The sequence below is a fragment of the Lampris incognitus genome, chromosome 3 (assembly GCF_029633865.1).
Source record: "Lampris incognitus isolate fLamInc1 chromosome 3, fLamInc1.hap2, whole genome shotgun sequence".
NCBI classification, from domain to species: domain Eukaryota; kingdom Metazoa; phylum Chordata; class Actinopteri; order Lampriformes; family Lampridae; genus Lampris; species Lampris incognitus.
In genome coordinates, this window is record NC_079213.1 from 75,403,743 (window position 1) to 75,419,562 (window position 15,820).

General features: G+C 41.2%; 1 protein-coding gene across 3 annotated transcripts in view; it reads left to right on the forward strand.

Annotated features, from left to right (window-relative positions):
- The window catches only part of farp2 (FERM, RhoGEF and pleckstrin domain protein 2), a 29,739-nt gene extending 17,148 nt beyond the window's left edge, over positions 1–12,591 (forward strand). Inside the window, exons 14-27 of one of the 3 annotated variants that reach the window (XM_056275950.1) lie at positions 4,838–5,025; positions 5,383–5,472; positions 5,576–5,709; positions 5,810–5,891; positions 6,021–6,258; positions 6,436–6,566; positions 6,656–6,724; positions 6,850–6,939; positions 8,349–8,431; positions 8,539–8,657; positions 8,911–9,074; positions 10,056–10,163; positions 10,317–10,468; positions 10,630–12,591. In XM_056275950.1, the coding sequence (XP_056131925.1) occupies positions 4,838–5,025; positions 5,383–5,472; positions 5,576–5,709; positions 5,810–5,891; positions 6,021–6,258; positions 6,436–6,566; positions 6,656–6,724; positions 6,850–6,939; positions 8,349–8,431; positions 8,539–8,657; positions 8,911–9,074; positions 10,056–10,163; positions 10,317–10,468; positions 10,630–10,720 (1,739 nt within the window). In that variant the 3' untranslated portion in view covers positions 10,721–12,591. Of the gene's footprint in view, positions 1–4,837; positions 5,026–5,382; positions 5,473–5,575; positions 5,710–5,809; positions 5,892–6,020; positions 6,259–6,435; positions 6,567–6,655; positions 6,725–6,849; positions 6,940–8,348; positions 8,432–8,538; positions 8,658–8,910; positions 9,075–9,621; positions 9,762–10,055; positions 10,164–10,316; positions 10,469–10,629 lie in introns of those variants that run through there. The other 2 variants (XM_056275951.1, XM_056275952.1) reach the window with 2 other exon arrangements.
- Positions 12,592–15,820: the final 3,229 nt, after the last annotated feature.

Genomic DNA, 15,820 nt, shown 5'->3' on the forward strand with positions numbered 1-15,820 from the left:
TCACACACTTATCATTCCCCATATCAGAAAGTTTGCCTTTTGTCACCACGCTTTTTTTTTGCTTTGTTTTTTTTTTATATAACAGCTTTAACCATTTGTTAAAATGTATATAAAGGTGTTGACCTTGTGTCCTGTTACCCCTGCCAGGGTGTAATTATTTTTTTTAAATTGCTCACATCTTTTGATGAGCTTTGGCTTTTTTTTTTGTCTGCTTTTTAGTATGACATTATTCAGTGATGAAGTCTAGTCCTTCATCTCTTAATGTGTAGTAGCTGCAGAAGTCGTGTAGAGCACATCGGTCCAGAACTTAAATGGTTTTTTTTTTTGGGATGATTGTCTTCATCCATCAAACCTTGTAGAAAATGTAAAGCAAGTTTTTTTTGTTATTTTAGCAACCTAAATATTTTTGAATATTGTATTTCCTTAAAATTCTCTAAAACACTAATACACACTTTGATTTCTTTCAACATGACTCTGTCTTGTTGTAGTGCCTTTGCATCTGGAATAGTCTCGTCTCTCGCAGAAGGACATAATTGCGGTGTTGCCTCACTTGAATTTTGAAGATTGTTATTTTAGGGAGATTGATTTGTAGATTTAATCACCAGCCCATTCACGCCTGACTAATCCCCCCTTAGTACAACATTGGAGGAGGAGAGAGGACTGTTGTGCATTCACTCTCTTGTTCTGACTACCTAACCAACGAGTTCTGAAGTAATGAAATGAACTCGGAAATATGAATGAAAACAGTAATGAGGTCAATGTGATATAAATGTAGGATTGTTACTGTTTTGAAGGCGGGTTTCTCCCTTTGTCTTTTTCATAACTGAGCTGGTAAGTAGTACTTAAGAAATAATGTGATATCCACATATATATACAGCACTTAGAAAACACCTAATAACCATGTCTTCATGCAGCGTTTCCTAAGCACCATGTCTTGTGTAGCGCTAGTTGTCACTGATCTGTGAATTTTTGAGATTCTTGTAAATCAGCTGATGTTCTTAACGCCACTTTGATCTCAGGGTAAAAATTAAATCGATTTTTGTCCTTGTTTAGTGTTACATGGGGACCTGATACCTATTAGATTCACAAATGACAAACGCCCTGAGAGCAACAAGCCATTTTGAGTTTTGTGCTTTAGTGACATCTGCTGGATGCTGGTGCTTGCCACTGTTCTACACATCAAACGTGGCATAATTCACAATACATTTAATATAACAGAATTAGAAGTGTTGTACAGTTGTTTGTCTAGTTGTTTTTTTTTTTTGTAAGAGAGGGGGGGAAAAAACAGTCCAAAACAAACTAGCGTGTATGTTTGCTCAGTTGTGGAGTTCACCTGAAGAATGTAAGCAGTATACTTCCGAGCCATTAAGTATACTGTTACCACACCACTCCTAACAAAATGAATGTATCATGCAAAACACGTAAGAAGTCTCTCTACTTGTGTAGTATATTAGCTAATGTTAGTAACGGTATAAGATTGTATGAACACCTAGATCCTAAAAGTTAGAATGCCGAGTGTCTAGATGTGGTATTGTTTTCAGCATAGTTTTTGACCTTTAGGAACTCATTTGGATGCAAGCGGTAACATATTTTTAGATCTATACTCTTTGGTCTCTTCTGGCACGTGGTCCTTAACAAAAAACATGCTCATGGTCTCTGTAGTCTTTATTACCACGATGCCAGGAACATGGCACTTTGAACCTCTTTTTTATCAGAATAGGAATGTCAGTTAGGGGGGATGTTTTGCACAATAGTCATGATTTTACTTCTTTTTTTTCTTTTTTTTAACTTGGCTGCAGTTTTTGAGATTTTTCAGCTCATGGACTTAATGAATAGCATTAGCTTTTAATAATAGACATGAATATTCAATAGCACATTCTCATGCTTAACCATGTCTTGAGTCTGGCCCCAGTGATGTTGATGCATTAAGTCTATGTAGGAGGCATTTTACAACATGCCACTGATCATGAAGACTTAATGCAGTTGTTGTATAAATAAGCATAATCAGTGGTATTTTTTTTACTGCACTTATGTCATTTCCTCCTCAACACAGTCTTGAATTTCAAAGTCCCATTGTAATTTCCTCTTATTTGAGCCCACTTTAAACTGCCCGAAGGCAGATTTCGCTTGGCTTTCCTCAAATCAAACTCATGTTTCTCTTTCTGTGCATATGTTATAGAGTCCCTCTTACTAGAGTCAGCACTTGTATTTATGTAAGGTTATATAAACGTCTACGGATATTTGACTTGATACTTGCAGGGCCTTAAAATACTTTTTGTACTCATTCACTTGGTATGCTGTTGTTGCATATCGTCGTCTTGTGTTCTTCTTTACTTTTCAATAGCTCTTCTGAAAGTCTTTGTGAGGAGAGAGCTGTCAGAAGTCCAGTAATTAACATAGCAGTCAGGCCTTAACTCATACAACGCCTTATGGGTAACAACTATCTCGCAGCTGTTCTCATTGTCATTTTGAAGGATGGCAAATCACCACTTTCCCCTGATAAAAGCATCAAAGACAGAACATGACTTTTTCAAAAGTGCACTTTTGAACCCTCTCTACAGTCACAAGTGAGAAAAATTGAATTGTTCCTGTGTCACCTTGGGAGGCGTGGAAGGCATTTTTATTTCTTTTTCTTTTTTGTCAAATACTGTCAGTATTTGGTAAAGAGGATAGAAATCACTGATCTGACTCAGTTTTTTTATTTGGTGGCTTTTATTTAATCTTGTTTTGTTTTTTTTTGTTTTTTTGCAGTTTAATTCTTCACACCTCTCCACTAAACATTTTAATGACGAATATAACCAGCTAAGCTAACTGCACTTAGACATCAAGTAATTCAACACTTACTCTTATGAACATGTATAATTACTAATGATAAACCAATTGTACTTTATGTTTGTATGTTTTACTCTCAAGAATAAAGTAATCTCTTTTGGGTACCTTGAATGTCAGACTTAAAATTCTTTTCAGATGATCAACTGAAATCAGAGCAGCGATGGTTTGCAAAGCATCTCAACAGCTTCCTCATTAGAAAGTCCAATGCCGTTAATGACTTTTAAATTACACTGATTATTTATTTTCTTAAGGGCTTGGAGTAGAGTAGTGCTAGCGGTCGGGTCTGCATTTTGAAGAGCTAGAAAGACATCTTATTCAAATGTACTTCGCCTTCGTTCTTTAACCCAAATCCTAGAGAAATGTAAGAGGCATGTGAAGAGCGAAAGACGTTTCTTCAGATTCTGTGATAAACACATTTCCAAATAGCAACCAAACCTGCTTCTAACCTGGCATTGGTGTGCACTGTTTCTAACCCCGGGTTTTCTATTGCCTGTTTGAGAAAGAAAACTTAACAGCATCTTCGGAATTTACTTGTAATCTCTTGTCCCGGCATAAAATGCCTCTTCAAAATAAATGTTCAGTCTGTTTAGAAGTATAGTCCATCTCAGTGTAGTGTATGGCTGAAGTACATTAAGGTGTTGCGCTTTTCGATTTGCAGCCAAATTAGACTTTTCTTTTGGCTTCCCATTATTTTCTTTGCCCCCCCCAAAAAAAAAGTTTATCTGCTCAACAAGGCAGTTTGAAATTGTAACAACAGTTATCCTTCTAAACTCTAGCACACTACAATGAAGTGCTTCTTTATGGTAACAAAATTGGATAGGAAATGGATGCCGTTGTTTCCTCTGTTTTTAGAGAACAGGCTTGGTTGTGAGGGGGTTGGGAGTTGGGGGTTGAGCTCCTCACACTGGATTCCACAACCTAATTCCAGCTGAGTGCGTGCTCCCTGTTTGGACAGGCTTCGGGCCAAGTCATTCCACAGCAACCGTCGTTCCTCCTGTGTGGAGGCTGCTGTTCGTTCTCTTCCCTGCTCGTGTCTTCCCCCATGGGGCATTTCAGATAAAGTGTAAACGACTGTTTGCCTGCCAGACAGACCACATTCCCGATAAGTCTCTGCTTGGGCAATTATTTCCGGGTCGAAGATATTTTTTTTTCTTTTTGTTTTTTCTTCGTCTTCTGCCTCCATTGTTTTTCCAGTGTTGTTATGAGAGAAGTGGAAGAACAGCTGTGGTGCTGTGGTGACCCATGACTAAGTTAAAAGTAAAGCGTAGCATTCGCTCTGCATCGCCCTGTTTTATTTGAAGGTAGCAGAGCTCGCAGGCAGGACATACGTTAGTGCAAAAGTTGGATCTCTGCATTGTAATTGGGCTCGTGTTTGAATCGGCAGTAAATCCTTAAAACTCATTCGAGAGGGCAAATACTCCAAGAACAGTTGTTGGGGGGGGGTATGGGAACTTATACATTCTTTACCCTTCCTAGAGCTCTTTTATGTATCTCTAACATGAACAGTCATGAAATTTGGTTTGATGAACATCAAATCAAGTTAAAACATAATTTTGTGTTATCAATTAGTTTGACGAATTGCTGTAATACTGGGAGAATAAGTTGTTGCTGTTAGAGGACATATTAATTTTAGAAACCATTTTAGGTTAAGATGAGGGTTATTTTATTAAGGCTGGAATACCTACATCCCTAAAACAGTTATCTAGATAGGATTATTCAACCTTATATTGCAGCATTGTAATGAGCAGCCTCTTTTTTGTCTCAATGGGTTCATAAAGCCTTGCTCCACTTCACCAGTTATGCTCCATTTCTTACTGGGGACGACATTGTTATGAACTACATGCACCACCCAAAGAGCCATTTTCACTAGTTGTACCACTAAACTACTAAAAGGGAGCAGTGTTTTGAATTGTTATTAAAACACTACTTGCAAAAAAAAAATTCATTTGAATTTTATTTCTGTTTCTCAAAGTAAAATTTGTTAATTTTGCAATCTCATCCTCAGGTTCAGTCATGGACAGCCCTCAGCTCTCACCATTCAACTCCAAGAGCCCACTCTGCCTCTCACCCACCTTCCAGATGTCTACTCTCAGCCTCCCGGGCCAAGCCCCCCCCTCACCTCTGCAAAGCCCCATCCTGAGCGAGGTGGGCAGCAATGCCAGGCTAGAGGAGGAGGAGGAGGGCAGGAGGAAGGTATACTGCACCCTTCCGCTCTGTGCCTCACAACTGTTTTTAGTATACTAGACCCATGACAAATCACTTGGTCAGAGCAATAAATGACAGCAAGACTAAAAACAGCCTTATTGTAAGTCACTTTGGATAAAGGTGTCGGCTAAATGACTGTAATGTATTGTAATGTAATGTAATGTAACGTAATGTAATGATTCACTATGTGGCACTGGATTTAAAAATATCCTGATCCTAAATTGGAGCTAAAATGAAATACTGCCTCCTTACCGTATTTATATAAAAACATGAGAATTTCCACAACACATAGTATATGCCCTGAAGCTCTTTGGCTTTAATGCTAACAGCCCTCTTCTCCTCCAGAGATATCCCACAGACAAAGCCTACTTTATTGCCAAAGAGATTTTGACCACAGAGCGAACATACCTGAAAGACCTCGAGGTCATCACCGTGGTGAGCTCCTCTTCAAAGCCCTGATCGAACATTCCTTCCAGCCCATTTGCTGGTGGAATATACAGTGTATTAATTAAGTTGTATCCTCTCATGCTGCCCACAGTGGTTTCGTAGTGCTGTGATCAAAGAGAACGCCATGCCAGAAGGCCTGATGACTCTACTCTTCTCCAATATTGACCCAATCTATGAGTTCCACCGTGGCTTCCTCAAAGAGATTGACCAGAGGCTGGCTCTCTGGTAGGCACTCTTATTTTAGTTGCTTTTTCATGAGACAAGTTATTGCAAAGCTGCTGACAATATGACAATGAATAGTATTTATGTCTTTCTCTTTACCCAGGGAGGGACGCTCCAATGCCCATGTCAAAGGGGACTACCAAAGGATCGGTGACGTAATGCTGAAGAACATGTGCGCCCTGAAGGTGTGAGACTGATGGTTGTCATTGGAAGGCTTACTGATTACTATTACCTTTCAAATACATATTCTACTGTACAGCTGGGTTGGGAGGCAGAAAAGTTGAATGGGCTGAAATGTATACTGTTTTCCACAGCAATTCACCAGCTACTTACAGAAACATGATGAAGTGCTAACAGAATTGGAGAAAGCCACCAAGAGGCTAAAGAAGCTGGAGACGGTCTACAAAGAGTTTGAGCTGCAGAAAGTCTGCTACTTGCCTCTTAATACATTCCTGCTCAAGCCCATCCAGCGTCTCATGCACTACAAGCTCATCCTGGAGAGGCTGTGCAAACACTATTCTCCTATCCACCGTGACCATGATGACTGCAAAGGTGAGACTCTGTTGTAGTCCTGTGTCAGGACTGACAGCCCATGCTACTATCTTTTTTTTTTCTCCTCCTACATTTATCCTGCCAGTATTCCCAACTCTTGGATTAGCCATTTTGGTCGTGGATGTAAAACATTGATGTAACCATTTAAGGGAGCTAATGGTTTATGTCTCTATGCAGAGGCCCTTAAGGAGGTGACTGAGATAGCCACTCAGCTTCAGAGCAGTCTCATCCGACTGGAGAACTTCCAGAAGCTGACAGAGCTGCAGAGAGACCTGATAGGCATCGAGAACTTGACAACACCCGGCAGGGTAAGTGTAGTGACCTTAAGCAGATGGTAGGGGGCACTGAGAAACAGGGTAGAAGATGAAATGTTTCTAATCAGAACTCCTGCTTTTAGGAGTTTATACGAGAAGGCTGCCTGTACAAATTAACCAAAAAAGGGCTACAACAAAGGATGTTTTTCCTGGTGAGTAGAAAAGTCATTCTGCTTAAAATTGTGGTGGAAACTGGAATAATTTCAAATAATTGCAAATCACTGTGCTCTTTTATATTTGTTTTGAGTGTGTGTGTGTATAATTTTTTTTTTTGTAGTTTTCAGACATGTTCCTGTACACGAGCAAAGGTGTTACAGCTACTAATCAGTTCAAAGTCCATGGCCAGCTGCCCCTTCATGGCATGATTGTGAGTATAACCTCCATTTCTCGTGTAACGTTTGTCATTCAGGTTAGCTCAGTTAATTTGGGTCAGTCCTATGAATTTCCCTCAATGACTTTGGGTTATTGATATTTGAATTGTAATACCAGCAAAGGTGTTTTGGAATGTTGAACGTTGACTCTAAACTCATTTGAAGTGCAAAAATATGATTTGATGAACATGCTTATTGAGCTCCCCAATAAACTTGCCAGTGTTGAGGGTTTAAATTGTCCCACATTCCCACTGTTAGGCAGTGAAATTCTATAGTTGTTTTAACTCAAGTATTAAATGACAAATGTTATTTAATTTTTTTTACACTCAAAAATTCTTTTAACAGTTTAACAGCTGGGGAGAGAAGAAAGTGATTAAAGTGTCTGCCATCATGTATGTGGTAGGGGTGGGAGGGTAAAACACATATGATCTGTAATGACTAAACAGAGTGGCAGGGGAGGGCCCCAGTCTCCTAACCTTGCATGTCTCTGCTTTACCCCTGGCTGCAGCTCATAGTGCTGGATGCACCGGTAAGTACGCTGGGCTCTGCTAGCTTGGAAGGCCAAACCCCCTCCCATGCTTGACTAGACAAAATGACTAAAAGCACACCTATCAGATTGCTTAAGACTAAGAATCAAGTCAGACTCTCCCTGCCACTACCTAGGGATGCACACAAAGCTAAATGTACCACATGCATTCTAGTCTTCTTTTTTTTTTCTCATCCATTATCCAAACCGCTTATCCTTACACAGGGTCGCAGGGATGCTGGAGCCTATTCCAGCAGTCATTGGGCGGCAGGTGGGGAGACACCCTGGACAGGCCGCCAGTCCATCACAGGGCATTCTAGTCAACTTACATATAAAAATGATTAAGCTTAAGGGGGAATATAAATGTTGTGTTTCACAGGGCCATTTCTTAAAAATATCTAAACTCTTCAGCAGTTGGCTAGCTGCCCAGAGTTTATGGACTACTGATGACTGTTTAGGGCTGTGGCCATCTTGACCATCAAGGTAAACAAACCGAAGCAGACTGCTTGATCTTACTCCTGATCACTGGCCACTGTTGTGCTTTGACCTTTAAGTTGGTCAGTCTGTGAGGTGTGTTTGGCTTTAAAACATGGGTGAGGAAAGGAAGCTAACAATCTAATTTATTAATAGAAAAAAAATGAACCCATGTTTGTTTAGCGTGTCAGATATATGTCGGCCATAGGTGCTTCTGTAGAGGCTCTTTGGCAGGTCCCTGTGTAAACTGTTCTGCGTCATGTTTCATCCACTCCACAATCTTAAGTAATTCTAAAAGGTTTGGGCATGTTGAGAGTGGTGGCCCAAGATATGTTGATGATCATTATGAAGCTGTCATTCTGTCATCTATCTAACTATAATTGTTACTTGGTTCTTTGTCTTTAGGTGGAGGAAAGTGAGAATGAGTGGTCTGTGCCCCACTGCTTCACCATCTATTCTGCTCAAAAGACCATTGTTGTAGCTGCTAGGTGGGCACAGAGCTACACTGGCACACATGCACACACCTTCCTAGCTTTGCCTTTATTTCAGTGCACACTTAACCTATGAAGTTCTAATTATCCATATGTGATGTAAGCTCTAAGGTGGAGATGGGCAAGTGGATTGAAGATTTGAATATGGCTATTGACATGGCCAAGAAGTCGCAGGAGAAATCTGATATCTTCCTTGATGCTGGGCTTGGGGATCGCTCCAACCGTAAGAGCTTTTATCAGACTTAGTATGTCTTGAGATGCATTTTAACTTCATGTTTCATTGTGCATTTTTGGAAATTGGTAACATTGTTTAACCATGTTATAATTCTCTCAATCTTACAAGTTAATGCTTCATAAAAAGCTGTTGCCATAGGACATAATCAACGCTCTGGATCTACAGCTAGTCTCCCCTTCTGGCAGAAAAACCTATTATGCCAACTTACCTCCTTCTCCCTACCTCGTCATTCCTTCCTCAGGGTCGTCTGACGAAGTGTCTCTGGAGCAGGAGTCGGAGGATGACATGCATTCCTCCCGAACCTCACTGGATAAGCAGACGCATCACCGTGCAAACACAACTATGCATGTGTGCTGGCACCGCAACACCAGTGTGTCAATGTCTGACCACAGTCTGGCTGTGGAGGTACTCCTCCTCTGCCACCATTAGATCACCCATACACATCGACACATCACAGATACGTACATGCACACCAGACCGCGAGAAAGCTGTCAGTTAAATAAACACCGAATGTGTAAACATCCAATGGTGGCCATGACTTCAACAGACATTCGTCACTGCTGCATTAATGATGAGGGAAACAACATTGCTCTGTGGTCCACCCTTGTGTTTAATTCCTTACCCCCTGCATCCTTCTTAAATTGCCTCTTAATTTCTCCTCTTACCTGACCCTTTGTCTCGCCTCTTAATGATGTACATGCAGTAGATTTTATTCCCGGAGATTCTCTGCCACTAACATTCTCATTTCGCAGATCTGGAGGACTTTCTGATTGGTCTCTCTCTCTTTCTTTCTCTTTCTCTGTCTCTCTCTCTTGCTCTCTCTCTGTGCCCATGTGTCACTGAACTTTCTGCTCTCTTTTCCTGCCATGGAATGCTAACATGCTAACTCCTCGTTCTCCTGTCCTCTTCATCCCCTCACCCTTTCTGTCTCTGTTTCTTCGCTCCAACTCAGTTTTCTGCTCTCCAGTCATTTCACCAGAGCTGCCCCCTCGTTATCTCCTGGGTCAGGGCCAGAGACCCAATACCATCACACACGTTTGCTGGTACCGAAACCAGAACCTCTCTCTCACTGATTACCTGCGCATGAACCAGGTACCAGAGATGGGGGACCGTGACAAATTACAAGGAGTAGGCTATGCAAGAGAGGCCACTCTCCATTCTAGTCTTAAAATAAACAAACACTGTGGTTAGCATCCAGGGATGATGAACCTAATGGACCGCCATTAGTTCAGCAACGCTCAACAAACCTCATTAGAAGAATATCAAAACCAACAATTTTCAACATGCAATTGAATCAGTGACTTTTATCTATTATAATTCATCCAAAACATTCAGTCATCACTTGTGTAACTTTTTTTTCTTTGTTCGTACGAATTTTTTTCACAGAACCAGCTCTCGGGCTACCTCCTTAGGAAGTTCAAGAATAGTAATGGCTGGCAGAAGCTCTGGGTTGTATTCACCAATTTCTGCTTGTTTTTCTACAAGACTCACCAGGTAGTCTGTTGAGCCTTAATTTCACAATTTAATCTTATGCATTTACCCTGCCTGAAGAGGCCAGAAATAGATATTCAAAATATGTAACAATAGTGAGGGAGCCATAATCCTAAGTGACTGCATTAAGCGTTTTATTTTTCCCTCCCTCCTCAGGATGACTTTCCCCTGGCTAGTCTCCCATTGCTGGGCTACACAGTCAGCACCCCAGAGGAGTCTGACAGTATTCACAAGGAGTACGTCTTCAAGCTACAATTCAAGTCCCATGTTTACTTTTTCCGAGCAGAGAGCGAGTACACCTTTGAAAGGTACATAAAAATGCCCTACATATTTATAAAATAATGTACAATTCTCATTTTCATAATAGTTTAAAATTTTTTCCCACCAGTCAGGCTTGAGGTCATCTAGTATTGGTGCAGTGCTTTGAACTTGTGTCTGTCTTTATGTTGCGTATATCCCCTCTTTGCAGATGGATGGAGGTGATCAAGAGTGCAGCCAGCGCTGCAGGCCGGATGAGCCTTCTCATACCCAAAGGACCTCTGGAGATAAATGGAAACTGAACAAAACATCCAAGTCTAGAGGCTGAGCCTCACAGACATTAAAAAGGACATGCAACTGTCCACTTCATTGCCATTTTTTTATTTTTCATTTTTTTTGTTTGTTTGTTTTTGGGTTTTTTTTCCTAAATGAATCTGGGATTTGGAAGATAATGGCTTGATGTCAACTACAGACTGTTTGAGATAGGCTACATTTTTCATAACATTCATGTTTTTTATCCACCTGTGGATTCTATTATCATGGTCTGTATTTTGTTTGTTTTATTTTCATTGAACATTGATGTAATGTCTAACATTGGTTCTACAATACAAGATATAGTGAAGGACAGGAATGTACATAATGGTCACAGGCAGTTGCTACAACTACAGTACAGTAGGACAGATAGTACTGACACAGAACAACATGGGGGAGGGCAAGTGTAATTTGGGACCAACTTAATAACACATTTTGGGCATTGTGATCACAGTGAATTTGCAGTGTTGGTGAAGGACAGTTCAGAGCGTTAGTGGGTTATATTGGAAGGCTCTCTATGATTGGTTTGAGAATGCAGACTAGATAAACGGCATGTGGAAAATGAAGGTGTTTACAGGGCGATAAGGACAGGTACGACTGCTGGGTTAATATCTAGATACCTTCATCCCCCTTTGAAGGAACTGAAGATATGTGACATGGAGGAACGGTACAGTGCATGGGAGCAGAAAGTTGATGGCATGTTGACTACGGGAATAAGAGTAGTCTAGATCTGGGAGATGCATGTGCTTTTCAGTATTGAAGAAAAAAATGACAATTAGAATAATGACACTATATATATATATATATATATATATATATGGTCAAAATCATGCTGTTTTGTGTAACTTTGGGAAGACAAAATGCACATTTTTGAGGTTTTTGAAAATCGACTGTTGTAAACTATATTGTCTGCAGTATGTCTTTCTCAAACCAGTTGTCACTTTAGTCTGAGGCCAATACGTGTATGGGGGTTTAACTTGTCTGTTAATGAAAGGGGAGTTCAGAAAGCAGGACTGTAGGGTCCTGAGTAGTTTACTAGGGAACATCACTGCAGTTCATGATTAATTCATAAGGATTATAAATAACTCCTTTTTATTGCTTAAACTGACAAAGGAGAGGTTGAAATCCCCAAAATCTAGCTGTTTATCTCCTTTCTCCATGAGATTTGTGAGGCAGCCCTTTGGTCTGTTTGGTGCTAGTCTCACTCTTCAATGTCCTTGAGCAGCATCTCTGACATTTTACAATCATTAATCCTGTTTCTGTTATTTTCCATAGGGATTATGACTATGCAGTGTTTATTCTAGTATCTGTGTCTAAAGGTTGCAGATTTTCTTTCTATTAACAAAATGCCTAAGAACATATCACAATACAGGTTGTGTTATAATTGTATCTGTTAATAATTGACATGCTGTTTGTAGGAGTATCTTAGACCATGGGGGCTTGGTTATGAGACCTGAGCTGACAGTCACCAAATTAATTTACCCCCCCGTTATTTAGTGCACTACATGGAACCATGGTATTATTTTGTATATTTTTTATGAAGACTGGAATCTTTTGTGTGTGTGTGTGTGTGTGTGTGTGTGTGTGTGTGTGTGTGTGTGTGTGTGTGTGTGTGTGTGTGTGTGTGTGTGAGCGCGCGTGTGCAGGAGCATACAGTGTAGTCCCCATCTACACGACCTCCAGTAACTGCAACGAAACATGATGGTAGAAGGCATCTTTAAACCAAGTGAGGTTCTCTCTAAGAGAGATGTTAAACCGCCTCCGTTGCAAAGCTAAAACATACCTTACTTTTATTTATTGTGTAGCATGTCATCAGGAACCATCCTCCTGAATGCCCTCATGTAGTCTCATGTTATTGCATTGAAAGCTTAACAAATAATAAAAAAAAAACTATTTTAAAAAATTGAGTCACAGTTTCTGTGCCTTCGTGTCGAGTGTTGAAAAATATACCAAAAGGATTTGGACAAACGTTCCTTAAGTAGGAGAAAGGGTTCGGGTTCATATCTGCAACTCTAGTCTATGAGAGAGAACTGGAGGCTTGGGCCATGCTGCATACATGCAGTGGATGTGTTGGATTCATTTTAAATGAAAACAGCACAGCAGAAACCACCATGAGTGTGTATACAACTTAGAACTCAATAGTTTGCCATCAGTGATAAGAAGCGATAAGCCCATGCCGCTTTGTCCCAGTGCAGAAATGATGCAGGTTAGCAAGATATATATATATATAACAAGCAGAGAAACGACTTGTCCTTGGATTCAAATTTGAGCTTTAAAGTTAGACCAAAAATTGAAATACTACTATTTTCTAATGTCATTTATTGCTTAAATCATCTTGCGGTTTGTACTGTCTCTTTCAGCTGAACAAATACAGCTATACAAAGTAGAATTGAGTTTTTCTATTTTTACCTTTACAGAAGCGCTCCCCCTGGCTCCGCTTCTCAGACACACTCATTTACATATACAGCCTACCAGGTCAGATCACCAAAAGATGAAGCCCTGCCCACCCTTGTGCTCGTCACGCAAAGGTCAGTTCATGAATACTAATGAGGACTAGCCCATTCCTGCACAGTTCTTGAGACACTTGAGAACTACTGTGGATAAAAGGTATAAAAAGATTATTAGTCATTTACAAATGAGACGTTGCTGAACGTTTTATCCTGCCGTGTTCAAGATTTGTAGACGTGAAAAGGTGATTACTGATTTCAGCCCAGCGTTACGACTTAAGGGGTGGCGCGTCTTTTTAATGTGGTCCAGCCATCAGAGAAACTGATGCCCCAACCCCAAAATCAGGAAATGTTATTGCTCAAATCGAGAAAGTTGAAACAAACCTGCCTTGTTTCTTTGTAATTAACTATAGTGCTCCCCAGATTTTAATTGAGTTTGATAAGGACAATAAATATATTTTCCTGGTGTCTTTTAAAGTGCCCTTTTTAGGTAGACGCCAGTCACAAACTGCTGAGCCAAGGTCAACATGTCAATTGACATCTTTGGTAGACTATACATGGGGACTATAATTGTGTCTGAAATAAATGTGTTTGCCTTAGTTAAAGCAAAGGGTGCAACTTTTTCCTGCAGGAGAAATAATTTTAAGGACATCCAACCACTATTATCCAAGCCACTTATCCGAAGTTGGGTCGCGGGGATGCTGAAGCCTATCTCAGCAGTCATTGGGCGGCAGGTGGGGAGACACCCTGGGCAGGCCGCCAGACCATCACAGGGCCGACACATTCACACACACACATTCACACTTAGGGACAATTTAGTATGACTGATTCACCTGACCTACATGTCTTTGGACTGTGGGAGGAAACCGGATTACCCGGAGGAAACCCATACAGCCAGATGCAGTTAAGGACATGTGAAGCCAATGTGCTCAAATGATCCACAACATGGGAAGCTGTTATGAAAAATTCACACATGATGGTTGTGAATCCACACTAACTTAGAAGAGAATTAGCCATCCACAGCTGAAGAAAAGCTTTACCCGCCTATACACATGGACCTATATACAGCAGCCAAAACATTAAAACCACTGACAGGTAAGGGAATAACATTGATTATCTCATTAAAATGGCACTTGTCAAGGGGCGAGATATGAACAGTCAGTTCTTGAAGTTGATGTGTTGGAAGCAGGAAAAATTGGCAAGCATAAGGATCTGAGTGACTTTGACAAGGGCCAAATTGTGATGGCTAGACGACTGGGTCAGAGCATCTCCAAAATGACAGATCTTGTGGGGTGTTCCTGGTATGCAGTGATCAGTACCTACCAAAAGTGGTCCAAGGAAGGATAACTGGTAAACCGGCGACAGGGTCATGGGCACCCAAGGCTAATTGATGCGCGTGGGTAGTGAAGGCTTGCCCGTCTGCTCCGATCCCACAGAAGAGCTACTGTATGTAGCGCTATCTATCCCTTTTAACTGTCAAGGACAATGCTCCTGAGTTCTCTATACAACTCGGTATCCAATAAACTATTGAAGTATGTTAACTTCGCTTCTTATGTGTTTAAAGTATATTCTAAAGGCTCTAAATGTCTTACAGTGTCATCTGGTAACTCCAACTAAAAATGTTGACTACCCCTTTAAGGCGCTTAAATATGGCATATGACCCCTTTAAGGCAATCTAACATGGTCTAGACACCTCAATGTGGCACCGAGTAACTTATATTAAAACGGTGGACTAGCCCTTTAAGGTTCTAAAATATGGTGTATTAGCCCTTTAAGGTTATATGCTATGGTCTACACATCTCTGGGTGTCACTAGGTTACTTCAAGTAAAAAGGTGGACTTGTGGTGGACACGTATTGGGGACAGAATTCAACCCAGGAACTAAGGGTTAAGTCATGGTTGCCCTGGCAGGTTAACGCAGGGTTAAGTTATGGTTGTCCAGCCAGTTTTCTGGTTATTCTTGCCACCTCCGCTCAGTCGAGCTGTGGGTTTTGTTTGTCTCGCTGATTTACCGTGGATTAAAGAAAGTTGCCTACACGGCTAAAGTGTGAACCTACGGTCTTCTCCGTTACTTCGGCTCTACACAGGTGACCCCGACGTCGGTTTTCGGATAAGTTTTCTGAAACCACACACATTATGGCTACGAGCGCCGTTGCAATTAAACTGCCGGAGTTTTGGGAGTCTTCCGCGGCTACATGGTTCGCGCAGGCTGAGGCACAGTTCGCGCTCAGAGACATAACAGCAGACGAGACCAGGTACTACTACGTAGTGGCAGCGCTGGGGTGCGCTACGGCTTCCAGGATAAGCGGTTTCATAACCAACCCACCGGCCGATGGTAAATACGCCGCACTTAAACATCTCCTCCTTGAAACTTTTGAACTGTCAGCAACGGAGAGAGCACGTCGCCTCTTCGCAATTCAGGGCTTGGGAGATGGCAAACCATCGGAGCTAATGAGCAGGATGTTAAACCTACTGGGTCAAGAAAAGCCATGTTTCCTGTTTATGGAGCTGTTTCTGCGCAACATGCCGCCCCACGTCCAGACTGCGCTCGCTAACTCCACCATCACTGATCCCCGTGAGCTGGCAAAGGAGGCTGACCGATTCTTCGTCGCTACACAACGTTCCTCCCATGCCGGGGTGCTGG